This window comes from Pterocles gutturalis, unplaced genomic scaffold (assembly GCF_000699245.1).
Source record: "Pterocles gutturalis isolate BGI_N339 unplaced genomic scaffold, ASM69924v1 scaffold32097, whole genome shotgun sequence".
NCBI classification, from domain to species: domain Eukaryota; kingdom Metazoa; phylum Chordata; class Aves; order Pterocliformes; family Pteroclidae; genus Pterocles; species Pterocles gutturalis.
The window spans coordinates 19,120-44,881 of NW_010111219.1; the positions used below are offsets into that span (position 1 = coordinate 19,120).

The window sequence follows — 25,762 nt, forward strand, 5'->3', positions numbered from 1 at the left end:
TCCAGATGCAATACTTCAATGCTTTTATTATCCTTGATCTAGAATGACATTGACAGTCTATCTCAAGCTAAAAACACCACACGCTGCTTCTCCATTATTACAGAAATAAATCAGATTAATTTGAGATGATCTGACCTTGAGAAACTCTCTACTTTATCATCTAAATACTTAAAAGACCAGCTATGTTTTCACATATTTTCCTGTGAACTCAAAATAAGCTGATTTACAGCTAATTAGCCTATAAAAAGAAAAAAAAAACCCAAATAATTGATGTACAAGTAGATTCTCACCTAGGAAATGATTACTACATAGCTTTAATCTCTGCTCTTGCTTTTATTTCAATTTTATGCACTGCATTTCACCACTATGTCTTCTTATTATTCTTTACTAGGAACTGTAATACATGTCTCTGTTCTTTTGTATGGAAACCCCTCAATTCTCAACATACACATAGTCATCTCCATGATGTGCAAGCACAGAGGGAAAACATTTCTTCCAGAAACCTTGACTGCTAGGAGGAAGCAGCAGTTAAACATAAAGGTATCACACATGAATGTGAAAATACAATAGTAACTTTTTTTTCTATTTCAGTAAAAATGAATCCTACTGGTCAGCTCAAAGAAGAAAATACCAACAAGAGTCTAAATTAGGTCAGGGAAGACAGACACAAAACAATCAAATATAAATGTTATGGGTCCTATCTCAGCTAGACAAAGCCTGGTTTTCTGTTACATATTAGCAGAGGAACAAAGAAACTCCCATCTCTGCAGAAGGTTTCAAGAGATGGATGACAAGAGACAAAATCTTGGCTTTCTTAAAGACAAAAAGCTTAAAAAAAAATTATGGAGCATGGCAAAACCCAAAGAGGACATGATTACAAGAACAGAAGACAGAATTCCTCACAGGAGATCATTTAACATCACATTAAAAAATAAAAATAAAGAAGTGTTACATGAGATTGTCGCAGTTTAACCCCAGACAGCAGCTCACTCGCTCCCCCCACGGCAGGATGGGGGAGAAATCAGAAAAGTGAGAAAATTTGTCAGTTGAGATAAAGACAGTTTAATTGGTAAAGCAAAAGCTGTGCACACAAGCAAAGCAAAACAAGGAATTCATTCCCTACTTCCCATGGGCAGGCAGGTGTTTAGCCATCTCCAGGAAAGCAGGGCTCCATCACGTGTAACAGTCACTTGGGAAAACAAACTCTGAAAGTCCTCCCCTTCGTTCTGCTTCCCCCAGCTTTATATGCTGAGCATGACATCATATGGTATGGAATATCCCTTTGGTCAGCTGGGGTCAGCTGTCCCAGCTGTGTCCCCTCCCAGCTGCTTGTGCACCCCCAGCCCACTGGCTGGGGGGGGGGGGGGAGAAGCAAAAAAAGGCCTTGCTCTGCTCAGCAATAGCTGAAACATGCCTGTGTTATGAACACTGTTTTCATCACAAATCCAAAATAGCCCCATACTAGCTGCTATGAAGAAAATTAACTATCCCAGCCAAAACCAGCAAATATGTCTTGTAGGGTTTGGTTTTGTGGGTTCCAGAGTGGGGGGTTTTTTTGTGTTTTGTTGGGTTTAGTTTTTTAATTTGTTCGTTTTTTTTTTTTCTTTTCCAAACAACAAAAGAACACGAAATCATCTGTCAAAGACAAGGCTGATGAAAACTTCTGATAATTCAGGAAGTAAACTAATCAAACAAGAAACAGCAGTCTAAATGAAGCATAAGAACAATTTTTTCTATAGCATCATGTAATCCTATACAGCTGATGTTAACTGGTCAGCTATATGAACCAAATTATCTATGTTCCGCAAATTAATTCTCATTTAAATTTCATGCTTAGAAGAGTACAATGTTAAAACTACAGCTGAGTATCTTACACTAGTCTGTTTCAATTTACTTACCAAACATTTCACTAGTTTGAAGTATGCAGCAGATACTTAGAATTTGCATTTATAACATTAAAGTTTTATGTATTAGTTACATTGAAAAAGAATTCTGACACTATTATAATTTCATGAAATATGATGAACTAGCAATTTACTAAAAATCTAAACCAACAGGAAACCTTCGCTCTAGGTACATTATTATCATTGACAGCCATATTGCATAAAAACTATGCCAGACAGTAAAAATTTTTAGATTCCCCAGTCTAACTAAACAGTGAGTTCTTACATTTCTGGTACACACTTTTTGACAAAACAAGCAATCTTCCTCATTTGTAAGGGAGCTGAAGAAATTAAATATCTGCATCATGTATTTCAAATCATCTTTTTATTATTTTTACATATAAACATTGTAGGGTACGAGGAACTTCTGTCTGAGTTATATGCATGACTGAAATATGAATATACCACGAAACAATTAAACAGTAATTCCATTGTGTTTTCATCTACCATGTCATGGTACTTACCTTGGAAAACAGATTTACAGATGAAGCAGTTTACAAGAAATGTTTGATATAGCGCCAAGTTACAAAGCATTCCTTTCTTGTTATATGTCCTTTGCAAACTGCAAGCGTATGATTGATCAACATGCTTTGCATATCAAAAATACTCACCATCCACCAATAATTTATTAAAAAAATAACACCCAAAAATGCCATACCATTTTAAAATGGTATGAAATCACATATTTAAATACAAATTTCAGTTAAAGAAAACTTAAGTAACAACTAAAAACTGAAGACAGAAGGTACCAAAAGATATCATAACATCAATTTTCAATAATCAGTCCTTTTTTGTCATACCTTAGGATACTCTGTGAATATTATATAAAGCCTCAATAAATTCTATCACTTAATTATGGCTTAAAGTAATATATAGTAAATAAAATGGGTCTTTCTAAAACCTTTTTATCTTCATCCCACTTGAAATACACTTTCATGTTTAAATATAAAAACTTCAGGATAACTAAACTACTACTGACCATTTACAATTATTTCCATGATTCTTTTGAGACATGGAAAAAGATAACCACGAAAACTAAAATACAGTCACATAATTGGTATGAATAATAGAGAATGAAGGAAGACAATAGGTGGAGAGATTCTTTTACATATATATATATATACACACACACACACATAATTCAATATAATAACAATCCATATGCTACTGAAACTTTTAAAATTATTTTTCAAATAATTAAAATGATTACTAGAACATGAAACTGCACACTTAAACTTTTATAATTAATAGACTCTCTTATGAAATGTTATTGCAGATATACATTAAATTGTACACATTTAGATTTGCACAATAGCTGTAGAACACCACAGAAAGATACGTCATTATATAACCGGATCTTCAACTTTCATGGTATTCAGACTTTCAAGATGAAGTAATTTTTATGGCCTATTCAAAAATTGTCTATAAGTTAAAAAAATTATGCTGGCTTTGGAATGTTCCTAATTCTGATGGCTATTACACCAAGTTAGTAACAAAAACCCATGAAAATTCTTTTAGCTACATACTCATGCTCTTGACAAAACCTCCTATTCAGGATTTACTCATTTAGTGTACAAGGAAACCAAACATAGTTAGACCTGAAGATAGGTTATTTTAGCTAGCAGGTTAGTAATAATACTCATCTGTATAAAAACATAAAAGCTTGAAAATAATAAAAACTGTTGCATTGAACTACTAAAACAACACTGAAGACAAATACGTTTTATTAATACAGCAAGTTGTTAGAAAGCAAGCAAAGTGAAAACTTACAAATTCATCATTTTTTAAGAGAAAAAGGGCAGTAAATAAGTCAATCTCCATGCTGGCTCATTCCTGTTTATGTTCTAACCAGATTACATTGGCTGTGCCAAAATTAGAGATGCAACATGGTTTTACAGAATTATATCCACTATTTATACTGAATTGATGTATCCCAGCTGTAGACTGGGACTTGGCAGCCTAATGCTTTAGTACTCCATTTTTATTTTAAGTGAAAGAAGTCGACTTAGAAAGATATACCTGTGAAATTTTGGGGGTTTAGTGTTAAAATTTAGGGGGTTTTATTCAGCACAAAAAAGTTGGTGGTGTGCACCCACCATCATTGTTTATATACTACCACTGAGAACAAACAAATAAAAAAATATTTCAGGTTACACACTTTAAGGCTGGTGAATACTGTATTGGCACAATGTTGCTTTAGCTGCCAGATGAGCTTCTGAGATAAAAACAAAACCTCTACATCCAAAACCAGAAAATACATGCCAGATAGAACAAAAGGACAATCCAGGACATAATTGTTAAAAAAAAAAAATCTCATAAAAGATATGGAGACTAAATGGCAATCATTAAAATTTGTTATTACATAAATAACCTCTTCTTCTGGGGCTTTAAAAAAAACTGCTCAACAGTTACTTGATATATGACAACCTCATTGTCTTAGGTTTACGAAGGAAGACTCTGCTGTACATGTCATACTATATTAAATATTTTACTAAAATCAAAGTTATTACAACTGTAACAAATATAGTTTTAAAAAACACTTACTGTACAATTTTATTTACATACAAGTCCATTAAAAGAACAACCTCCACAAGAAAATGGTCTTGAAATAGGCCTATTTAAAACACAGAAGATCCATTACTTTATTGGAGGTGATAATGTGTTTTAGAAGGGCAAGTAACAGATTTTTATTAACTGACTGGAACTGTGTTATCGGCTACTGGAAATACTGAAAGAATTCCATGAGTCTGTATTGCCTCCCCACCTATGTCTTCGCTGTAGAGGTGGCCTTTGTGTGTTTTTGTGGGGAGGTACCACTGAATTCATGACAATAGGTATGGATATTTGAAATTCATATCGTTCCAACATCTGAGCAATCTTCTCACGAGTGACCCCATGTTTATTCCTCCTATAAAAATAAAAATTTAAATAAATTGTCTGGTATGTTTATATGTTTACAGTCTTTTAAAAAAACCCCTCTAATTTCACAATGTTATTTCTCACTTTTCATATTTAAAATGTCACTTTTATTACACTGGATTCTCTCTCTCTCAGTATTCAACTTGTATTAAGGTTTATTCTAACAATTCACCACTGCATATACTAAATAACAGAAAACAATACAAATACAGAAAAGTGATGTTATTTACCAGGACTGTGTACCTAAATAATCCTAGAAGGACTTTGCTTTCTATTTATTAATTACATTTTACATGGTATACTAGCTAATGAGTAGAGGGATGAACAATATTGCAGACTATTACTTATGAAAGTGATGTTCCAACCAGCATTAAAAAAATGAAACTACATGGTTTAAAGACTTAATGACAGAATATTTTCTCATCAATAAATCTCTGTATAAAATAAGGAGCAATTGTAGTTTTGAACCAGAACAGCATGCTCATGAGACCTTTATATACTTGCTCCTACTGATACCTGCTGTAAATTCAGAAATGTACCAAAACACACATAAGGGAAGAGAGGCCATAAGTGTTCTATTTGTGCAGTGTTTAGTGAACAGCTACTTTCGGTGAGAACTTGGCCTATTAAGAACCTGAGACATTAGAGATTACATTGGAGTGTATCTGTCTCCTTAATATCTGTGGAATAGGATCTTAAAATCCACGTTAGCAGAAAATTTTGGTCTCTGCCAGGAAGAAAACCATGAGGCTCATGCACAAACTGAATGTCAAAGAATTGCCAGCACTGTAAAAGAACTGAATGTAAAGGAACAGATACAAAACAAACAAAACATTTCGATAGTGTAGACAAGCGCTGATAACCCAATATATTCTTATCACCAAGAAACCTTGTCCAAGCTGAATTATTTCCAAGTCATACCAATGGAGAATATATGCCTGCATCTTTGTGCTTTCTTCCAGGGACATAAGAGGCATGGGCCTCCTTACCAACTTGCTCAGTTCTATAGAGAAGAAACCAATACGGGGGATAAACAAGCTATACTGGAAAAAGGCTACTCTATACAGAAATATTTTAAAAGACTAACCTCCCCCACACGCCACCCCGAGTTTGTGCATATTATTACAACAAAGTACATATCAAGTTGATGAGGGTTTAAAGCATACTGTAGATAGCAGACTAGTTTCATATTCAGAATGGAAGAAGAATTAGTGATCTTGGAAGCATTCAGAATTATGCTGGCTTCTTAAGGTGTTATTTTATCAAATGGCTTTCTGGGAAGAAAAGGATGAAGTAGAACATTTCTCTATAGACACTCGTTCTTCCCTGAGACAACATCAGAAGCTAGAGTGATCATCACAAACAGCTCATTGTTTAAATGCTACTAATTTCCACATTGTGCTAAAGAAGTCCAGTGTGCTAAAGAAGTCCAGGAGCAGCAGCATGCTGAACTTACCAGTTAACAAGTCTTAACAGTTTTGGTTTTATTCATTAATATTAACAAGGTTAATGGTAGAGAAAAAAGCCAATCCCCTAGAAATATGGGGATTCTATAAAGCACGTGACTCTCATGACAGAAAAAAAACCTAAGAGGAAGTCCAAGTCCTTTCATGCCAAATGGTGGAAGCACAAAATTATTCAATATTTTCGGTATCTTAGTACTCCTAGAAAAAGATTACAGCCTCAAGGGCATAAAGTTCACATTCACCCACAACTGAATGGACTTGTGCATAACTTCATAAATGAGCAAGTACTTTTCCTTAAAGAACAAGGCAGGATAATAAGATCACCAACAGCAAAATCGCATCGAGCATAGAAATTAATTCATAAAAAAGGTAACAAAATACGCTGTATAGTGTCATTTAATACCAAGATCTCCACTTTAGGCTTGTCTTTACTCATCCTTTGGTGGCTTGGCTATCCTGAAAGAGCATAAAGCCATCTATCCTTAACCAATACAGACATACCAACAAAAGCTCCTAACAGACAGCTACGCTTTGGAAGTTGGCTTTGCTTGGAGGAACACAGAATCTCTTGATAAAAGCAAAGTTCTGACACTACGAAATGCTTCTACACTGGAAGAATCTTATATACCAATATACTGGCAAAGTAATCCTGCACAGACTTTACTACTTATAAGAATCAGCACAAGTTTGACAAAGTCAATACCAAATTGCAGTTTTATAATTACACTGAAGGAAAAAGGATTATATTAAACATATTTGCATTTCACTTCTGTGTGAAGTTAGACAGCAGGTAACTTTTTAAAAATTAAAACAACATTCGTCCCAAAATATAGATTATACATGGGATACATATTACTCCCTAAAAGCTTAAATCAAATGCATACTTTTTAAAAAAAAAGTTCTGTTTCCCAACTGACCATCTCCTTAGAAAGCATACAAACATGACAGAGGTTGTAATTTTTTCATCCAACCCTGATTAAACACTTAAAGAAAATAATAAAAAACATTCTTTCTCTTCTACCAGTGATTTTGCCACTCTTTTGTTCTCTCACCTGCATTTTTCAAGATTTTCTACAAAAGTTATCAAAGTACAAAATCCTTTACAGAAAGGTCTAAATGCTATGCAAGCAGTCTTGACCACTACCGCAAGGCATATATCTGTGGAGTCAAGATGTTTTCACAGAAGTTATGTGCACAAAATTAAACTAAAAGCAAATCACTCATGAGCGAGTCTAAAGATAATTTGTACCTCAAAGGCACACTGAAAGAAAAAGACACTGACATCTGTTTCACACTAAAACATCTGTCACATTCTTGAAATCAGGAATTCACAGCCCATGCTGACATAGAGAGCCTTTTCACAGATTTCTCAAACACACTATGCAGTGGCAGAAACAACCCTACAAAAATTATATATAGAAATCCACCTGACTTCTAGAATACTGGTATATTATATCAGTTGATGAAACTTACTAACAATCTAGACAGCACCACTAAAAACAGACAAATGACGACCATGTATCCAAAATACAAGAAAAGTCCTTTGCTAATTAAAGCAGGAGCTAGTGTATTTTTTATTCCAACTGCCAGAAACAAAGAGTCTTAAGTGATCCTGTTGAGGAGGGAATTAGAATGTATGACCCCAGATAATTAATAAAATTACCCAGATTTATTATTAGCATAGTATCTGCCCATATACTGCACAAAATGTTAAGCTCAAAATTCAAAAGGGGAACTCCAAAACTACAATAACATCTCTATCATTATCTATTTACCAAAACAGATGGATATGGAAAAAAAACACCCACCTTAAAAACTGAGCCCTCTTCCAAAGCAATTGAAAAACAAAATGAAACCTCACATCACCCCCTTTCCTAGACTCTCAAAAAAAAAAAAAGTTTCCAGACAACGGGCCTCTATTCAAATATTTTAAAGTAACCAGAGATACTAAAACATTTCTAGGAAGCTCCAAAGAACTGGTAGCAGCACTTCACAGTTCAAAGGTTTTCCTTTGGTTTTGGGAAAGATATAAACTTAACTCCTACAATTAACGACTAGACAATGAAATTCAACGTTAACAACACTTCATGTTTGTTTGTCCTGTAACCTGGTAAGACCACATAAAAACAAGAATTTTTTGGAAAATGAGTGTCTCATGGAAATCACACACTGAACATCTGAGAAATGTCTGATTACTAAGACAGCTTCCTAACTTGGCTGTGCTGCACCCCAAACTAGAAAAACTTACTAGAATTCATCCTACAAAGAGAGGACTCCATCTCTAAAAATAAGTTAGCTGTCACTTAAAAGCAAAATGGGGAAAACTTTAAAAGATGTATAAACAATAAAGTCCAAGTCAGTAATGTATTATACACACATCGTATATTGTAGAGGCTACTTTATGAAGCTGAAACAATTATAAGCTATCAGTTGGAACCATATAAAAGGGACAATCAGTGAGGGAACTCTTTGTGATCAACCACGAAAATATTACATTACATTTTAAGCAATGCAATATCCCTAAGTTGCTTGATACCTCATAGTTTCCTTAAGAAGATACATCTGAGACAAAAAGAGACATTAACCAGGAATAATAAGCAGCTTCCCAGGCAGTCTCACAACCCAAAAGTCCAATGACCTATGGTCCAACAGTACCCTAAGTCATTTCCTCTAAAGACTGGGGACAATTTCATAAAATCTTGCAATAGAATAAGCTAAAATATGGGCTTCCTTTTTAACCTTTGCTGATTTGTAATGGACTATTGTTCTTTGACACTGACACATCTATAAAAGTAGACAAAGCAAAGCACTTGTATTGATGCACTCTGCAAAATGCACAACTTCTGTCTTCTACCTATTCCTTTCCATGAGCATTTTCTAGTGACAAATTTCTCAGAATAATTATTCATTATAAGAGCAGCGATTCTTACAGGGATTAATCATTTTCCTATTCATGTCCAACAACATTTTACTAACAACTTTTTAGGCCACAAAGACAGAACCTCTATTTATTTGTCTGTTTGTTTATCCATAACACTTCCATTTAAAGGTACATCTCAAAATGCCTATTTAAATAAAATACATTTTATAGTAGTTAAGTATTTTTAAAAGATACTGAATAAAATATAATGTCCCACATATAGATTTATGTGTACATATTTATCTATCTCTATATATAAGTACAATTATTTCTGTACTATAAACCTTACTTTTCTAATTCTTCAGGATCAAACTTCCACCAAGTATCTGGCTCATGGAACTCCACTCTGTATCCCTTTTCTAGAGCCTGCAGCAAGCAAAGAAAAATGTGTGATATGTATATCATTATTACATAAAATGTAACAAAGTTTTTAGACCTGTTATAGACAGATGGAGTTAACTCTGCGGTGGCAGCATGCTGAATTACACTCACCCCAACATGTCTTAGCTTTCATTCCAGCCTAAACAGATTAGACCAAGTCAATCCTTAAATTGGTCTGAACTATTGCCATACCAAATACTGATTGTATTAATAAGCAGACTCTCTTCAGAAACTTCAGTAAGGAAAATGTTTCTGGACAAAACAGACCCAATTTATTACACGTGAAGGTAAGTTTGCAAAGTTCTAACAGGTGATATAATTACACAACAAAACCTACTGCTTCCACATAAGGCTTCATTTCCCAGGCTTGAATATTAGTGTTGTCTATTATAACTGGAGACTTTTTCTGATCCATTGCTTGCTTTGCTGCAATGAAAAATAGTGCAAGTTAATAAAAACCATGTAACTCAAATAAAATGGTAAATGTAAATAAATTGTTCCACATGTTTTTTTTTTTCACTAATCTAGTCTGACTGAAACACACTGTTGTAAGAAAAGGAACAAAAACACTGAAAGGTAGAGACAGGAATGGAAAGAAGCAGAAGCAAGAAGGTAAGAAAAATTAAGCAAAAGGTGTAAAAAACAGGTGGTGATGAATTGATGCAAGGGGGCAAATATGAAGCACAGAACACAGAAGTCAAAGCAACACAACAGTACTGCTCAAAGTCTGTGGCCTGCTGAGTACAGAGATTCTGGCATGAAACCATATCCTGGTTCCAGCTTTACCAGCCCTGTTGGATAACACATGGTGCATTCATAACTGAGACCTCTGGTAGGTATTGCAGTTCTTCTCCAACAAAATGCTAAGAAATAGGTGATCTTCACAGAAAGACATCAGATTTCTGAAATATTCTGCGATCTGTTGAAAAAAATTACAATTATGCTGTCTCTGCTTGAATAATGTTGGAACTCACTGGCCAATTTCTACCAAATCCAAAAGAGGGCAGAAGCTTCAGGAATAATAAGCTGCTTCCAAGTTCTACAAAACAGCAACTGGTAAAAAGGCACATCCAAATTATTATCGTAATTGATGGAAAGACAGACAGAGGACAGCCATGATGCAATTTGTTTGTAAAGAGACTTATGCAGCAGCATGCTTTTAACTTTGGAAGTGAATATACTCCTCCTTACCCAGCAGACTACAGTGCAGAACTGAGATTGGTTGGAGGAGTTTAGGGGACAAAACAGGCAAAACTGTTGGCTACCTGAGATTGATCAGCTCCACAGCACAGAAAACATTTTAATGTTATCCTGATGCCCAAAATGGTTATCTCCGTAAGCCCAAGACTGCTTTAGTCTTGATAAATCAATTAAGCATCTATCTCATGCCTAAACCTAAGTTTGATCTCGAGATCAGGCATTCTTCTAAATCCCTTACACAGTCCAGAAAGCATTCTCAGAGGACTCCTAACTCACATCACTAGGATTTGTTCCTGAAAAAAAACATTGCATAACCACTTTTTTTGAGCATATCTAGAGAATATGACTGACATTCAGCTTCTACATAATGCTACACAGGAGACTTACCCAAGGAAGTGAAAAACTCAAGTTTTATACCCTTATCAGCTTGATATCCGCCTACATTTTATACAAACCAGGACATCAGTTAAGAGATTCTTACCAGAAATTCAGAAGGAACTCCTGCAGAGGAGAGTACCTAGAGAGAGCACTTGAGCATCCCACTTTTGGGACAAATGGGATACCTTAATTTTCATTGTTTTAACTTCCTTCACCTTTTTATTTTGAAAGCAAAATCTCTGCCATTCTTTGCAGAAAGGGACACAACTCTTACATCTTTATAAAATAACTACTTTGTGCATGAATCATTAAATGAGGTTCTTATTGCAACCTGAAATTAAGCCAGATAGAGGACCATATTTTGAATTTACGGTTATCAGATTCATGAAGAAGATTCCTCAAGTCCTTCTACAACTGCTGTAAAGCATCTTACAATTCAAAGTAAGGCCCTTATAAAATCTATTCCTCCACTTCTTTGTGCCTCAGGTAGTTAGCAAAAACATAACAGTAATACCTTATCTATTTTACAGAAGCATTGTGAAGATTAATTCCATTAAAAAAAGAATCACCTGCTCTGAAGCTACACATTGAAGCCAATTAAAAAAAAAATAGTTCTAAGCAATACTAGCAATGGGAGCCAAAAATACATCAAGAATTTCACATTTCAAAATTCTTGCAGGAAAAGAGCAAGGACTCAGTTCTTCTTTTAAAAGATGCAGAAAAGGTGCAAAAGCAAAAAAAAAAAAGCATCATGGTTGCAAAGCAAAACTCTGAACCTTAGGAAATATCTAAATTATGGCTGGCTGTGTAGTGATTACAGGGCATATGTATTACCACACTGTCCTTAAATACGTGTTTGTACACTATTTCCTCCCATATACTTCTATCTCCTTCAGCACACGTGATAGACATGTTCTATAGTTGAATTGGGGGTATGTATCCGATCATCAGCATGACCCAAGCATTCCTCTCTTTTTTCTTATTTAAGTAATTATGAGATAAATAATGAGTAGTTCAGGATGACTGCAAAGGGAGAAAGATCATCTTTTGGTGAACGTCCTTGAACATCATCCCACGTCCCAAGTGGCTGCTTTGCACAATTTCAAAAGTTACAGGTATCATTTACAGAAGTGATATGAACTCATCTGAATATGAAGACAAGGAAAATTTATTCTGAATATATGAAGTCCAATTACTACTACATACACTGATGGAATATCTAAATTGCTAAGTTTGGCATACAAAATAGGGAGATGTTTTTAGCAACTGTGCCTTAGCTTGTCAATGAAAAATTCAGAATATAATACCACTAATGCTCACAGGAAAGTTAAGTTGATAAACTAGTTGAATGAACTGAAATATCTGAAGCTCAAAATACTAAAATAACACTCATACAAAAACACTTCCAAGAGAATTAATAATGTTCCATTAAACAAAGTTAAAATAGTATGCATAAAATGAAATGTGAGATGCACGATAAGTGTGAGGATTACAAAAACACATCTATTGAATACCTGCCCATTTAGTGAACACTGCTCAATCTGTACACTGAATGAAGCAGGGATCTAAAGGAAGAAAAGCCCTAAGTTATTGTAGGGAACTAGGGATTTATCTTGATGGAAATCAATCCATACAATGGGAAGAAATTAAATGAACAGGCTGGGAAGTAACTTTGTAGATAGAAGGGAAGAAAAAAGCAAAGATAAAATATATTCCAACAGAGCACTAAGAATTGATGGAAAAAACCACACAAAAAAAAAAGAAAAATATATTACCCTCGCTTCATTCACATCGCACAAATGATCTTTCTGAAACCTGAATCTAGAAAAGATGACTGGTAGGCTGACAGAAACAAGGAAAAAATCCTGAAATGTGCATTTCAGAAAAGATTTATAGAGGTAGCAAGAGAATAGCCAATTTTGTAAGGAAGATTATGAGACCATCATTAATTTAAAAAAGCTTGTGAAGAAAGATATTATATCTACAACCCACTTATATATTCTACCATTTTGTTTTAACTATGGATCTAAGTGCTAAGTGTGCTGATATAATACCTCAGATGAAGTTTTAAAGTAAAAAAGTTACTAATTAATTTTATTAGTCACTGTCAAAACCAAACTCAACAAAAACAGAGTTTAAAAAGCACATAAACCCCAACTCAAGCTGTCAAGTCAACAATGTTAAAAACACATCAAAGGCAGATAAAAGTTCCAGTAGAAGCAGCAGGATGAACTAAAATAGGAGACACTTAAGGCCACAAAAGTGAACTTAAAGCGCCTATAAACCCTGTAAGAGCGACACTTATTTCACAATTAAAGTTGCAGTGGCAGATTAATTCTAGTATTTTCATAATATTTCTGCACCTGACCTTACAACCTCCACATTAAATGTGTATGTGTTTTAGTATCAAGGGTATGTAATTCCCTCTCTCATAAACATCTGGGAGTTTGAAATTCTGTTCATCTCATTTTATTTTTTTTCCTCTAACTGGTCTTGTTTGTAACTATTTTTTTCTCATACTTTATATTAGAGATTCACTCCCTCACCAAAAATGGGGAAAGGATAATTTTAACAAAATAATTTACTAATTTATGAAGAGAGTAAATTTTTGCCTTCTCCATGATTCTGAGATAAGGATTATAAAGTTCTAGCTAAATATGTTGTCATATGAATATTAGCAAATATATAAATAAATAATGCAGCTGATATAATCTATATGAAACTTTAACCTAGACCTACTCATCAGACAAGAATCCCAACTTTCAGTATTACCATTTCCCTGAAGTTCTCATTTCACGTATTTCAAGAATCCACACACCAATGAAACCAAGAGCTTCTGAAGTACTTCACAGCACAGAGCTCTAGCTAGTCAAAGCAGGAGGTATAAATTGAGTACAAGTTCAACGCAAAGCTATTCCGGCAAATGTCTTGCAGTGGGGGTGTTCTATACAACACGGCACAGCTGTTCCTGTTCTTGCTATCAAAGTCACGGAATAACTAAATTATATACTGTTCTAGTTATCGAAACCACCATGCAACTAAGTGATACAGAACTAGAGAAATTTTAAGGTCTAGTCAAAAACAGCCGTAAGCCATTATCAAGTGACAATTGTGTGGCGGTCTTGTACTTGTGAAATGTTGAGCCCTCTCATCCATAAACTACTGCCTTACCAACTCTTCTGCTCCTTAGGCTCCTACTGGGAACTTCATTCAAAGTATTTATTACTGCTGCACTCCAACTTCAAAAGCACTCTTTAAAATTGATATTCTAATGATTGCTTTAAAAAAATTCCTTCCCTGTTCATACAGAAGTGTTCCCCAATGTATCATAAATTTTGCATTAGGGAGAAGAGGGAAGGAAAGGGGAGAATTTTTTTTCCTTGTCCCTCTGTATCTTTTGATGCAAAGAAGTAGTCCTCTAGACAAGAAGGAAGTTTCTGCTTGAGACACTGCAGCACAGAGAGTAATCTGCATGCAGAAGCAACAGAGGTGCTCAATTGTCCACCCCTTGGAACAGACCAAACAGAAAATGAAAACTGAAAGAGCAAGAATCTGTCTGCTACCCTTCTTACCCCTGGTGTCCACTTCTTTACCAACTAAACCCGACCTTTGGACACTGCTAGGTATTAAGAAAGATTAATTATTAAAGCTGCTAATCTACACAAGTGAACTAAAATCTTCCTCAGAAAAACTTGTTCATAAATTTTGGATGAGCCTCAGATCAAGAAACATACTGGAAAAAATAGGATATTCTGCTGGTGCCAGCATTAAAAAGGTTCAATTCTGCCATCAAGATACTATCAAGTGTAACAGATCAGCAGGTCACAGCACAAAGAAGAGAGTTTTTCTATTTTTAACTCTGAACCTTCCATAAATTCAAAATTCAATGCATATACATCAATTAAAATTTAAAGAATACTTTAGATAAATACTTCTATATACCCTATACTAAAATGCATACATACTCCTTTTCATATATAATATTAACACACACGCATGTTATGTGATACTTCTATTTTCTAAATATAAGCATAATCTAATAGGATTCCTCTTATGCATTGCATTCAAACCTCTCTTCTGGTTCCAGTCATGGGCATCACCAAGCTGAGCAGCATTATATGCATATCCATCTTGTTGACGAAAATAATCATCAGTGCTGAATACAACGCCATCACGACTTTGACCAAGCAGAATACTGTTAAACAAAGTAAAACACAAAATATTTTAACTTTTATTTTTCAGATAGAAAAAAAAAAGACATAGAAAAAAGAATACAGCTAAAATAAATTTAACTGTGCCCTATTTCTGAACTTCTTGCAAACTTCAAGCAGGTTTATAAAAGTACACTTACGTGTATTACCAATAATTCTAATCCAAATTAAAGCAATGCATTTCCCCCCTTTGTACTATTTCTGTATTTGTTCTTTCTTCTGCTCCACCCCCAAGAGATGTTTGTACCCATCTAATTTATGGTTATATTGCAACAAGTTCTAAGTACCTCATAACTATTTAATGTACTTACTAACATTTTCCACATCAATTCTCATTTGGAATTATGTCTAGAAACCAATCTGACCATGAGGAACCCGGATGCAGCTGAGAAATGAAATGGATGTTTAAATCCTTTTTCAGCACCTTAAACTCTCAGTATGCCCTCTTCTGACCTTTGCCCATGCTTCTTGCACATACAATGTGGGTTGAACAGGAACAGCAGAAGAAAACTATTAAAGTTTACAACAATTTCCCTATTTTCAGGAAAAAGTAAAAGGTCCCAATAAACTTCCAAGACTGTCCTACTAATGAAAGTCAGGATTACAGAAGAGTGTCCATATTCCTTCAAGATACTCTTCTCTGCCAGTTCTATGTCTTCTCCCCCAGTCCTGACTACACAGTCGTATTTGCCTCTGTTTTCTCATGAACTCTAGCACTCACCAGATCTATAAGCCACTGGAATTCATACTCAGAAGAAAGCAATCGTTTCCTCTTAATTGTTTTCTGGGTTACTTTTATGAAGCTTTAGCAGTTGAGCCTATTTAAGAAAAGGCCCAAAAGGTAATACATTAAAAGTGGCTAACCAGCAACGCACACCTCCCCTGGTTGAGCAGCAGTAAGCTGCTACATGGGCTACTGCACCTTCTAGAACTGTAGTTTCAGTCTAACAGATGACAAGAAATCTAAGATAGAAACTGAGATATGAGAAAATCATATCAGGAAATTAGATTGTTTTCCCCATGCACCCCTATAGCATTCATACTCTAGTGCCAACAGGGTGACAGGAAAGCCATGTATTTTACTATCCCTGCATGTATCACTTCAAATCAGGAGAAAAACACAATCACTTATCAAACCCCTTAAACCACTTGATAAGAGTGTTTTAGCTTGGTTTCCTAAGGCAATGTCATTCCACAGTGACTTCTGGGCATATAGACCAATTTCAACACAATCTGACAGAATATTCTCTCAAAAATACTATAAATTTTTATGGGGGGAAAATAGACAAAACACAACAAAACAAATTTCTAAGCAAATTGATAAAATAAGGAGATTCAAATTAAAATCCATAAAGATAAAAAAGAGAAAAATACTGCAATGCAAATTTTGCATTTATGCAGTCTTTTAGGCCTGTCATTTCCAAGCAACACAGATATTTTACTGGCTAGAAGTTTACTCCATTTGTAGGTCAGAATAAGTACATTACATTCTGCTTCTTGCACAGCTAACACTAAAGATTAAGGCAGAAATGTAAGTATACTTTAGCAAACAATAAAAGACACTGTGGTGAAGCCAATGAGGGTAAAAAAGGGAAATCAGATGGACACAGTTGCAATGTTTATTTTTGCTCTATGTTGTAATATTTTTATATTACTGGTAATATGTTTATTAATTACAGAAGTTATTGTAATGGATGATGTAGGAATACAACAAAAATCCATCAAGCTTTTCTAGAATTCTGTATTTGTATTGTCATGAAATGCCACAATCAAACCTTCTAGAAGCATCACAGAGCTGACTTTTGGATTTAGTTAATCCTAAATGTTGCCCAGGGATGCCAAAAACTACCTGTGAGTCAGAGAAACTGATAATAGCAAAGTTAGAGGGCATAATGAACCACTGGTTGATCAATAACATCAGAATCTCTGTGAAAACAGATTGACACTCATCCATCCCAAAGACCAATCCCCATTCTGCCAAATGTAAACTTTATTTTCAGAAAGTCCTTGGAAACTGGGATTTAAATTAAAACCCTGTAAAACAGTTAACAGTAAAATTCTGTTTAAAGTCTGATCTACAGAATAAGTGTGATTACAAAACCCCCTTGATTAATTTTGTTTACTATGGTATATTTAAATTTGAAAATAGAGAACAGCCAGTTAGTGCCACAGAGCATTTACAGCCCTTTGTAACACTCAGATATCACTGCCCTAAGGGAACTTAGGCAACTATTCTGGCTCAGAAATAGGCAATGTACCCAAAGGCTACAAAAATCCAAATGCACTACTGCTGAGGTGGCGGGAACAGAAAAGAACTGGCCAAATCCCAAATAATGTGGGGGAACAAATATATGCTAGTTCCAAGTTACCAAGCTTTCCTATATATATCAACAGGAAGAGTTACCAAAGTTTAATTCCTACACAAGGAATTTGCCATGTTTTGCCACCTGTCACCAACAACAGACCTGTTATGGACCATAGTTTGTATGGCATATTAACTTGCATTCCTACACATTTATTGTCCCAAACCTATGTTTCTTGGTATTTTTTGATTTAAAATACAGAGATCTTTAAAAAAAAAAAAAATCACATTACTGAGGACCACAAAAAACTCCTAATGATGCAACTGTCAAGTAACATGAACAAAGCTGCATACAAGATGTTTTTTCCTTCCTGCTCTTTCTTCCTTTTCCAGACTATTAAGGTTACCTATTTCAGAAAGCAAAGTATGATAGACCAAAAGTACAGCCAATTTTTTGGCCATTTTTTGATAATTATTTTTGTTAGAGCCTATGCCTTTTAACAGGATGTGTATTACACTGGTTTAGGAGAACACTAAAGGATTCAAAGCCTATTTTTATTCTAAGTAGATAAATACCACCAGTAAATCATACACCACACACAACAGTTTTTTTTTTCATATTTATTCCACTTGTATAAAATATTTAACAATAATTTATACTCATTCAGTTATTTGGTCATGACTGCACACATGGCCCTATTTTCTTATTTACAGTATACTACATTTGCCAATTTATAACGCTAGAAAAATTGGATCCATCTTCTAAACTCACCTTTTGTGTGCTGAATGTATATGCACACATATCTTAAAGAGTAAGGACCATCTGCCTTAACAAAAGAGATAGCAAATAGTAACCGGGATTCTTCTACTGGCTAAGTAGATAGACACACCCCTACAGCTCCTAGAAGTCTGACCATCAGGTTTCTGTAGGAACATACACGAACTGATGAATCAACACTAATGGAACATTCATTTTTATTTATATTTCTAGGAAATGACTCTGTTTCCTCAGTGTTCTGGAGAATATTTCACTTACTGAAATGCTTGTTATATCTTCCAAACATCATTAGTTGTAGCAAGAAACAAAATAACAAGGGTTCAGGAATCTTGCAAACCCATTAGCAAGGTTTATTCTTGAAATACTTTGTTATTATTCCTTGAAGTTCAGAATACACCACAATTCACTTATGAACCTATATAACTGATATAACAGATTTAATATAGTAAACTATGAAACTATGTAAGAATAATCCTATTCCTACAGAATGTAGGAATCTATTCCTACAGAATTTGGGAAGGCAAACTGACTACTAAAGAGGTCAGAGTAACAGAACCCTTACCCTATACATAACATACAAGCTACCAAAAAGCAATAAGTTTATGAACGGAAACTTGAATTATTACAGCAACGATTGTAGCCTGTTTCTAAATTGTGATGTTAAATCATATGCCATAACATTTTAAAGGCTTGACAATTACCTCCTTCAGAATTCATAGTATTTAAACTTGTAAACTTTAAACCACATACTTGTTGACCTCACATGGTACACTTCACGTACTTCTAATATGTATGTGAAAATAAAATTTATCACAGGCTCACAAACTAGGAAACAGAAACAACAAAAAACACATCTATGCAAAGAAAGCATCATTAGTATCTAAATCCACAAAGATGATATTCCACTTTTGAGAGATAGAGAAAGGAAAAAATAAGATAAATAAGATAAAGACAAGATAAATACATGATAAATACATCTCTTGCAAGAGTCAAGTTACAGATCAGCCAGCATCGATGTGCACATGCCTGAAATAGGTAGCAGTATTATCCAACTGCTGTAATCCAGCTTTTTCACCCTAAACTTTCCCTGCACTTGAACACCCACCTTTGAACATAGTAGTAGGACAGTGAAATCAAAGCAGATATAAAAATTAAAACAGCTCACCTACTTTTTCTAGACATGCTATCTGACCTAAAAGAAGATATTAGCTCAAGGTACAAAACTCATCTTGAAACCAAAATGCTTATTTTAACTAGTCAGCAAACCAATACACGTTTTTCCTAGTGCACTTGCGCATACACACACACACAAACAAATCCCACCTTACTTTTTCTTCAAAACTAACACGGTCCCCCAACTTGCATCCTGGTTAGCCTACTTTGATAGATGACTTTATAATACAGAAGATGCCTTTAGAATCTAATAATTCACCTATTTAAAATAGCTAACATATCACAGATGAGGAAAAAATAGACAATAATGAAATATCACTTTAAAATCTCTAGTATTACTAAGCTACTTAAATGCTACCTTAAAAGCTTTGCTTGTTACAATGCTTAAAGAAATACATAATTGCAAAAAAAAGCACACAAGTGTTCTACATTCAGTTACATATACTAACCCTAACTCTTCTATTCAGAAGATCGAGCTCTCAGCAAGAATAGCCCCAGATAAAGACAACTCTCTTTATATACTCCTGACAGTGGATTTAATTCAAAATGTACTTCTTAAATGACACCAATATTTGTTCTTTCAACCTCATTTAGCTGTTTTTAAGATTCATGTTCAGATATTTATGGAGGAATGGAAAATAGCAATTGCTGCCAAGTTCAGTAGCAAAATATCCTAAAAATCCAAGTCTCTTTTCTTGTAACTTTTTCCAGCTTTGTAAAATTGTATTATCATCTACTTCTAATTGTAGCAGATGTTTGTTAATTGGGCTAAAGAGATCATTGCCAGGTACCTGTCAGGCCAAAGTGTTTTAGAAAATTTCTAACTAAATGATCAACACTTACAAAACCAAGGCAGAATACAACATTTTTACCATGTTTTGTTTTTACAAGCTTTTCTCTGAGAAGCTTTGGATTGTGGAAGTGAAATGTAACAAAGTACATGTGTTTGTTTTCCCTGCATTTTCATTTTTAAATCCGCTCAAGCTTCTTGGCTTCGTTGGATAGGAATAGGAAAACAAAACTGGAAAAAGATTGATAAAGACATAGGAACTTGAATAAGCCTCAGGAGGCTGGGAATGTCTAGGTCAAGTGAACACAGGAAATAAATTGAGGAGATGAGGAGAGCTCCCCAAAGACCAGGAAGCTGCTAACATTATGCTTATATTTAAGGTAAGTAAAGACAAAACCCAAGGAACTAAATGCTGCTCAACCCCACCTAGACTCAGTTCCTGGAAAGACAACAGAGTGCATCCTCTCGGAATCTATTTCCAAACATGTGAAGGAACTGAAGGTAATCAGGAATAGTCAATGTGGATTTAGCAACAGACAAATCATTCTTTACCGACCAGAATGCACTCTTTGACAAAAAAACTGTCATTGAGGAGAGGACAGAGTGATGAATGTAGCACACTTCAAAATTATCAAGGCTTCTGAAATCATCTCCCAGTCAGTAACAAGCAGAGTACAGCAAGGGATGACAGCGGGACCATTTTTTTCAGTATCTTCATCACTAACCTGGATGACAAGGCAGAGAATGTGCAGATGACACCAAATTAGTAATGATGCTCCACATACTGGACAGTACTGCTTCTGTCCAGAAGGGCACTGAGAAAACTTGAGCACTGGGCTAAGCAAAACATCATGAAGCTCAAGAAGGAAAAGAGCCAAGTTCTGCAACTGGTGAAAAAGAAACCTAAGCATCAGTACAGAAGGGAAAGTAACTGGTTGAGCAGCCCTGCTGAAGATCTGAGGATAACAGTGGACATTAAACTGGAAATGAGCAAATGGTGTGCTCTCATCAAAAGAAGAGTATCATCCACATCCTACCTCGCTACTGAGCGGTCAATTCTGAAATACCGTGTCTGGCTTGGGGCTCAAAAGACATGCTGAAAACCATGAAAGGGCAGAAGAGACGGCTACCAAGATGGATAAGGGCATACAACCTATGGGGAGAGGTTAATAGCAGCTGGGCTTGTTTAATCTGGCAATGAAGACAGTAAAAGGCCATCTGATATTAGCCTTTTACAGTGAATAAGCCTATCCCCTTACCCGAAGGGAAGCTGCAAAGATGATGAGGCAGATTCTACCAGATAACAGCAGATGTTATAAAACCGGAGAACACATGCAAATAATGGCTTGCGAACTTCAGTTTGGAGATTAGGAAGAACTTCCTTACTAGGAGGGTAGTACTGCACCAGAAAAGTTTGGAGAGACTGTGGAATCTCTGTATTTGTAGGTTTTTCAAGATCAGGCTAGACAAAGACACAGATGATCTGATCCAACCATGGTGACAGATCTGCTCCAAGCAGAACGATGGTCTAGTTGACCTCTACTAGCCTCTTCCAAAAAACACGCCTTTGATCCAGGTAGTTGGGATGGAAGTGTCAAAACAATACAGACTCCAGTGAAAGATTCAAGACAGGCATGGGTCAAGTTTGAAAGCAAACCCCTACTTTGCACAAAACCCAGACAGGAATTCAAGATTTCTGGGTCTCACTACTGCTGTGCTGTCATTTCATACTTGGGAACCCCACTTGCAAGATGCATCTCATTCCCTTCTAGTGCTGATCCACACAGATGATATCAATTTTCTGCTTTTCCTTCAAAGCCATTTTGCTAGCACAAAAAAGAGGTTTGTCTGCAGGTGGTAAAGATGCCAACCCTGCAAACATACTTGTGGGTAGTAATATGACATCAGAAGACTGTATTTGCTGTCCTAGTCTACATTGCAGAATTATACGATGTTTCACAGAAAGACATATTCAATGTCATTAAGAATAAGACTTAATTAATAATACATCTATTTTCCCCATTGGCAGCCATTAACTCTGGGATTTTTTTGTCCTAAGATCCTGAGACATGATTTCATGGGAATTAACAATTGCAACCAAGTATTGGACATATGAAACTGCATATAATTGAATAAACTGAAAACCAAGTCCCACGCAGTTCAAGGTCTGAACCCAAATGTAGAGACTGTTCTTAACCTTGATCTTATAGTGCCCACATTCCCATCTGTTTAATAAAATCAGTAATTGGTCTCACTAGCAAGAGACTAAAAAAGCATGAATATATGTTAATACAAACCTGCAGATATTTAGAATTTTTCAGATAATATGAATAATATATTTGAAGAAATATTCAAAGATAATTCAGCACACCAAACATGGAAAACAAAATATCCGATATCTTCACATTAAGTATTATCCAATTCCTGCACTGAATGAGGCAGCATTTTTTCCACAGGGTTATGTTTTAAACTTTTCCATGTTGCTTTCATATAGTAAAGGAATTACTGCAATAATAGACATGCAAGTGCAGCTTCAAAAATGCAGGTTGACAAAATAGAGCAACCAATAACCAGAAAAATATTATAGTTAAAATTACACAAGCGTGTAAGCCAGAAATTTCTAATAGGTATTTTTCTACGATACAGATATCACCGTCTCCTAAATACCAGGAAAAAAACCCAAACAGCAAGGTTACTCCTTTATAGAAAAAACAAGGAGGAATGTGATCACTGTATCTATTTCATAGACTCTTAGCATACAACAGAAGATAACCAAAGAAGACATCCCATTTGTGATGTATAGTTTCTGGATGAAGCTCAAGAAGTAAGTACTGATATAGTAACTTTTTTTTTTTGGTATGCAAGAGAAACATATTTTCACTTAATACAGATAGTGTCTGTGCTCTATGTCAACTTATGTGTTGAGGAGGGAATGAGATTATGTGCAGTTTCATCAACACACTGCAAACAAACTAAGTATTTTCAGAATTGCAAAATTCTTCTAATGGTCTTTGAAGATTTTTGCATGGGCTTAAAAAAGTACTTCTGGTTCAGTCAAATTAATACTGTTAGATTTGATGGAAGATTTTTTTAATGAAGGAATTTAAAAATAAAAAAGAGAGGAAGACCATCCCATACTAGTACACCTGAAAGTTTCAGAATAAGAGATTATGCAATTTAATGGATACAGAACATTTTAAAGTTAACACAAAACAGCTCCTGTTCATCAAAACTCTGAGGGAGACAAAAAAAAAGAAGTAAATATTTTCTATATTTAATGTCGTATGTCCTCATTAAGTAAAAATTACTGCACTTTAATAGCCCAATTTACAAATACCAAAGTTTGCCAAGTGCTTACAGATAATTTATTTTTAATTCTTTAAAAATTTTGATTTGAATAACTTTAACTTCCTAAACTTTAACTCTTTACTTACCGAGAAAGTGTTGATTTCCCTGAACCAGGTAAGCCTCTTAAGATTAGGAGCACTTTCTGTGAAGAACCAAGTCTTTCTTCAGGTAACTGCAAAGAAGAAAACCTGTGCATTCCCTCTGTATTGTCAGCTTTTGGATTCTTCCAACACTCTTCTCTGGTTTCACAGAAACCATTATTTTGGAGTCCATTCTGGTCATTATTTCCATTTCTGAAGACCTGAGTAGTATGGATATCAATATGACCAGCACAGTCAGTACTGTGATCAAGCAATGGGCCATGACAGTTGGTATCAGTATTTCCATGATAACCATGATAATTTGCATAAGAAAGTTCACCATTATGAGAAGGGTTTTGTGGTGGAGAATTACGTATCTGAAAATGAGACTGATGGTCGAATCTAGGAGGAAGAGGTCCCTGAGGTACTATGAAAGACTCTGTTGATTGCCACGCAGGTCTGAATTCAGGCACTGAGTAGTTCCAGTATTTAGAATCTACTTGTCCATTAAAGGTATTTTCAGTTTTACAGACACTTGTTTCCATGACAGTCTGCTGCTCATTGCTTGTTTTCTGACTGTTCTGTTCCTCAAAGAAACACTGTCCATTCTCATAAAATGGTTGTGGGCTGCTCAACAATAGGCGTTGATAATCCTCTTGTGAGGTTTGACTACAGTTATATGGAGAGTATTGTTCCTGAGAAGCTTCAGTTTCTTTCTCCTGAAAATTAGTGTCTAAATTTTCATTTTCCAGCTGTTGAATTTCTTTATAGAACTGATCCAGTTCATCATCTATTTTTGGTACAGCAGAAGAAACTGTCTGCATCTTCTTTGCCTCCTTTCTTTTAGCTCTGTTTTCATGCAATTCATTCTGGTCTCCCCCACTGCTTCTACATTCATCACAGCTCCTGGATTTGTCCTGTTTGTTGGTTTTGGGAGGCTTGTAAATCGGCCCAATAAACTCTTTGCTTGTAAAAAACTCTTCATCTGATGCATTTCTATTTACTGAGAATGATGAACTGCTATTTTTAATATATTCTTCACCAGCATCATTTGTAATAAAAGGGCCTTTCTTTTCTTCAACTTTAGTGTCATTTATTGATCCAAATGGATGATTTACATTCTGCACAATTTCTGAATCAATTGACTGACTCAGCATCAGATTATATTCAGGGAGCACTTCATTCAGTGTTCCCAAGACGTCACTAGGTATTTTCTCTTGCTTCTGCATTTCATCTTGCTCTTGGTTATCTGAGGCATTCACTGGTATCAAATCATTTGATGATCTCTCAGCATCCTCTTGAATACCTTGTCTATCATCAGAGAGTTTCTCATAAGCCCCTTCTGTGGACTTCATTTTTTTAGACCATGGTTCAATTGTGATTTCATCCTGACACTCCAAGAGCCTTACTCTACTTTCAGCATGAAGCATCTTAGAAAAAAAATAATACATTATCAGCATGCACATTTTTAAAGTAAAATATTAAAAAAGCAGAAGTTATAGAGGCCTACAACATGCATCCTCAAACCCTCCACAGTTGGAACCAAAACATACTCAACCAGGAGAAAAGCAGACATGACCTACCAGAAGTATTGTTTAAACAAAATTGCCACATTATTGCACATCTTTAGCAAAGAACTAAATCAGTGTTGTACCAGTCTAGCAGTCACATTTTATGATATACCTCAAATAATCTACAAATCACATTTTTTAAATGTGAATATTTGAAAAATTAATTACACCAACAACCTCTCTTCTCTACTGACCTATGTCAATCTACCAAGTGTTATAGATCTCTTTCACAGCATAAACATGCCAATTTCCAATGCACAAACTGATGCCTGATATCACTACTAACATGATGACCAAAAATG

General features: G+C 35.1%; 1 protein-coding gene across 1 annotated transcript; it reads right to left on the reverse strand.

The window, feature by feature from the left end:
• Positions 1-4,329: 4,329 nt before the first annotated feature.
• On the reverse strand, positions 4,330-25,319 carry N4BP2L2 (NEDD4 binding protein 2-like 2). Its single transcript, XM_010073681.1, has 5 exons — positions 23,896-25,319; positions 15,278-15,402; positions 9,967-10,055; positions 9,538-9,614; positions 4,330-4,851 (listed from the first exon to the last, which is right to left on the reverse strand). Exons 1-5 carry the CDS (start codon positions 25,317-25,319, stop codon positions 4,653-4,655), a joined length of 1,914 nt encoding a protein of 637 aa, XP_010071983.1. The 3' UTR covers positions 4,330-4,652.
• Positions 25,320-25,762: the final 443 nt, after the last annotated feature.

Bases quoted from the DNA above. Each gene is read 5' to 3' on its own strand.
- N4BP2L2 (XM_010073681.1), bottom strand. From the start codon at position 25,319: ATGCTTCATGCTGAAAGTAGAGTAAGGCTCTTGGAGTGTCAGGATGAA. The intron at 15,403-23,895 runs GTAAGTAAAGAG...TTTGTTTAACAG, and splicing joins GGGAAATCAACACTTTCTCG to TATTCTGCTTGGTCAAAGTC. The intron at 4,852-9,537 runs GTAAGGTTTATA...TTATTTTTATAG, and splicing joins GATCCTGAAGAATTAGAAAA to GAGGAATAAACATGGGGTCA.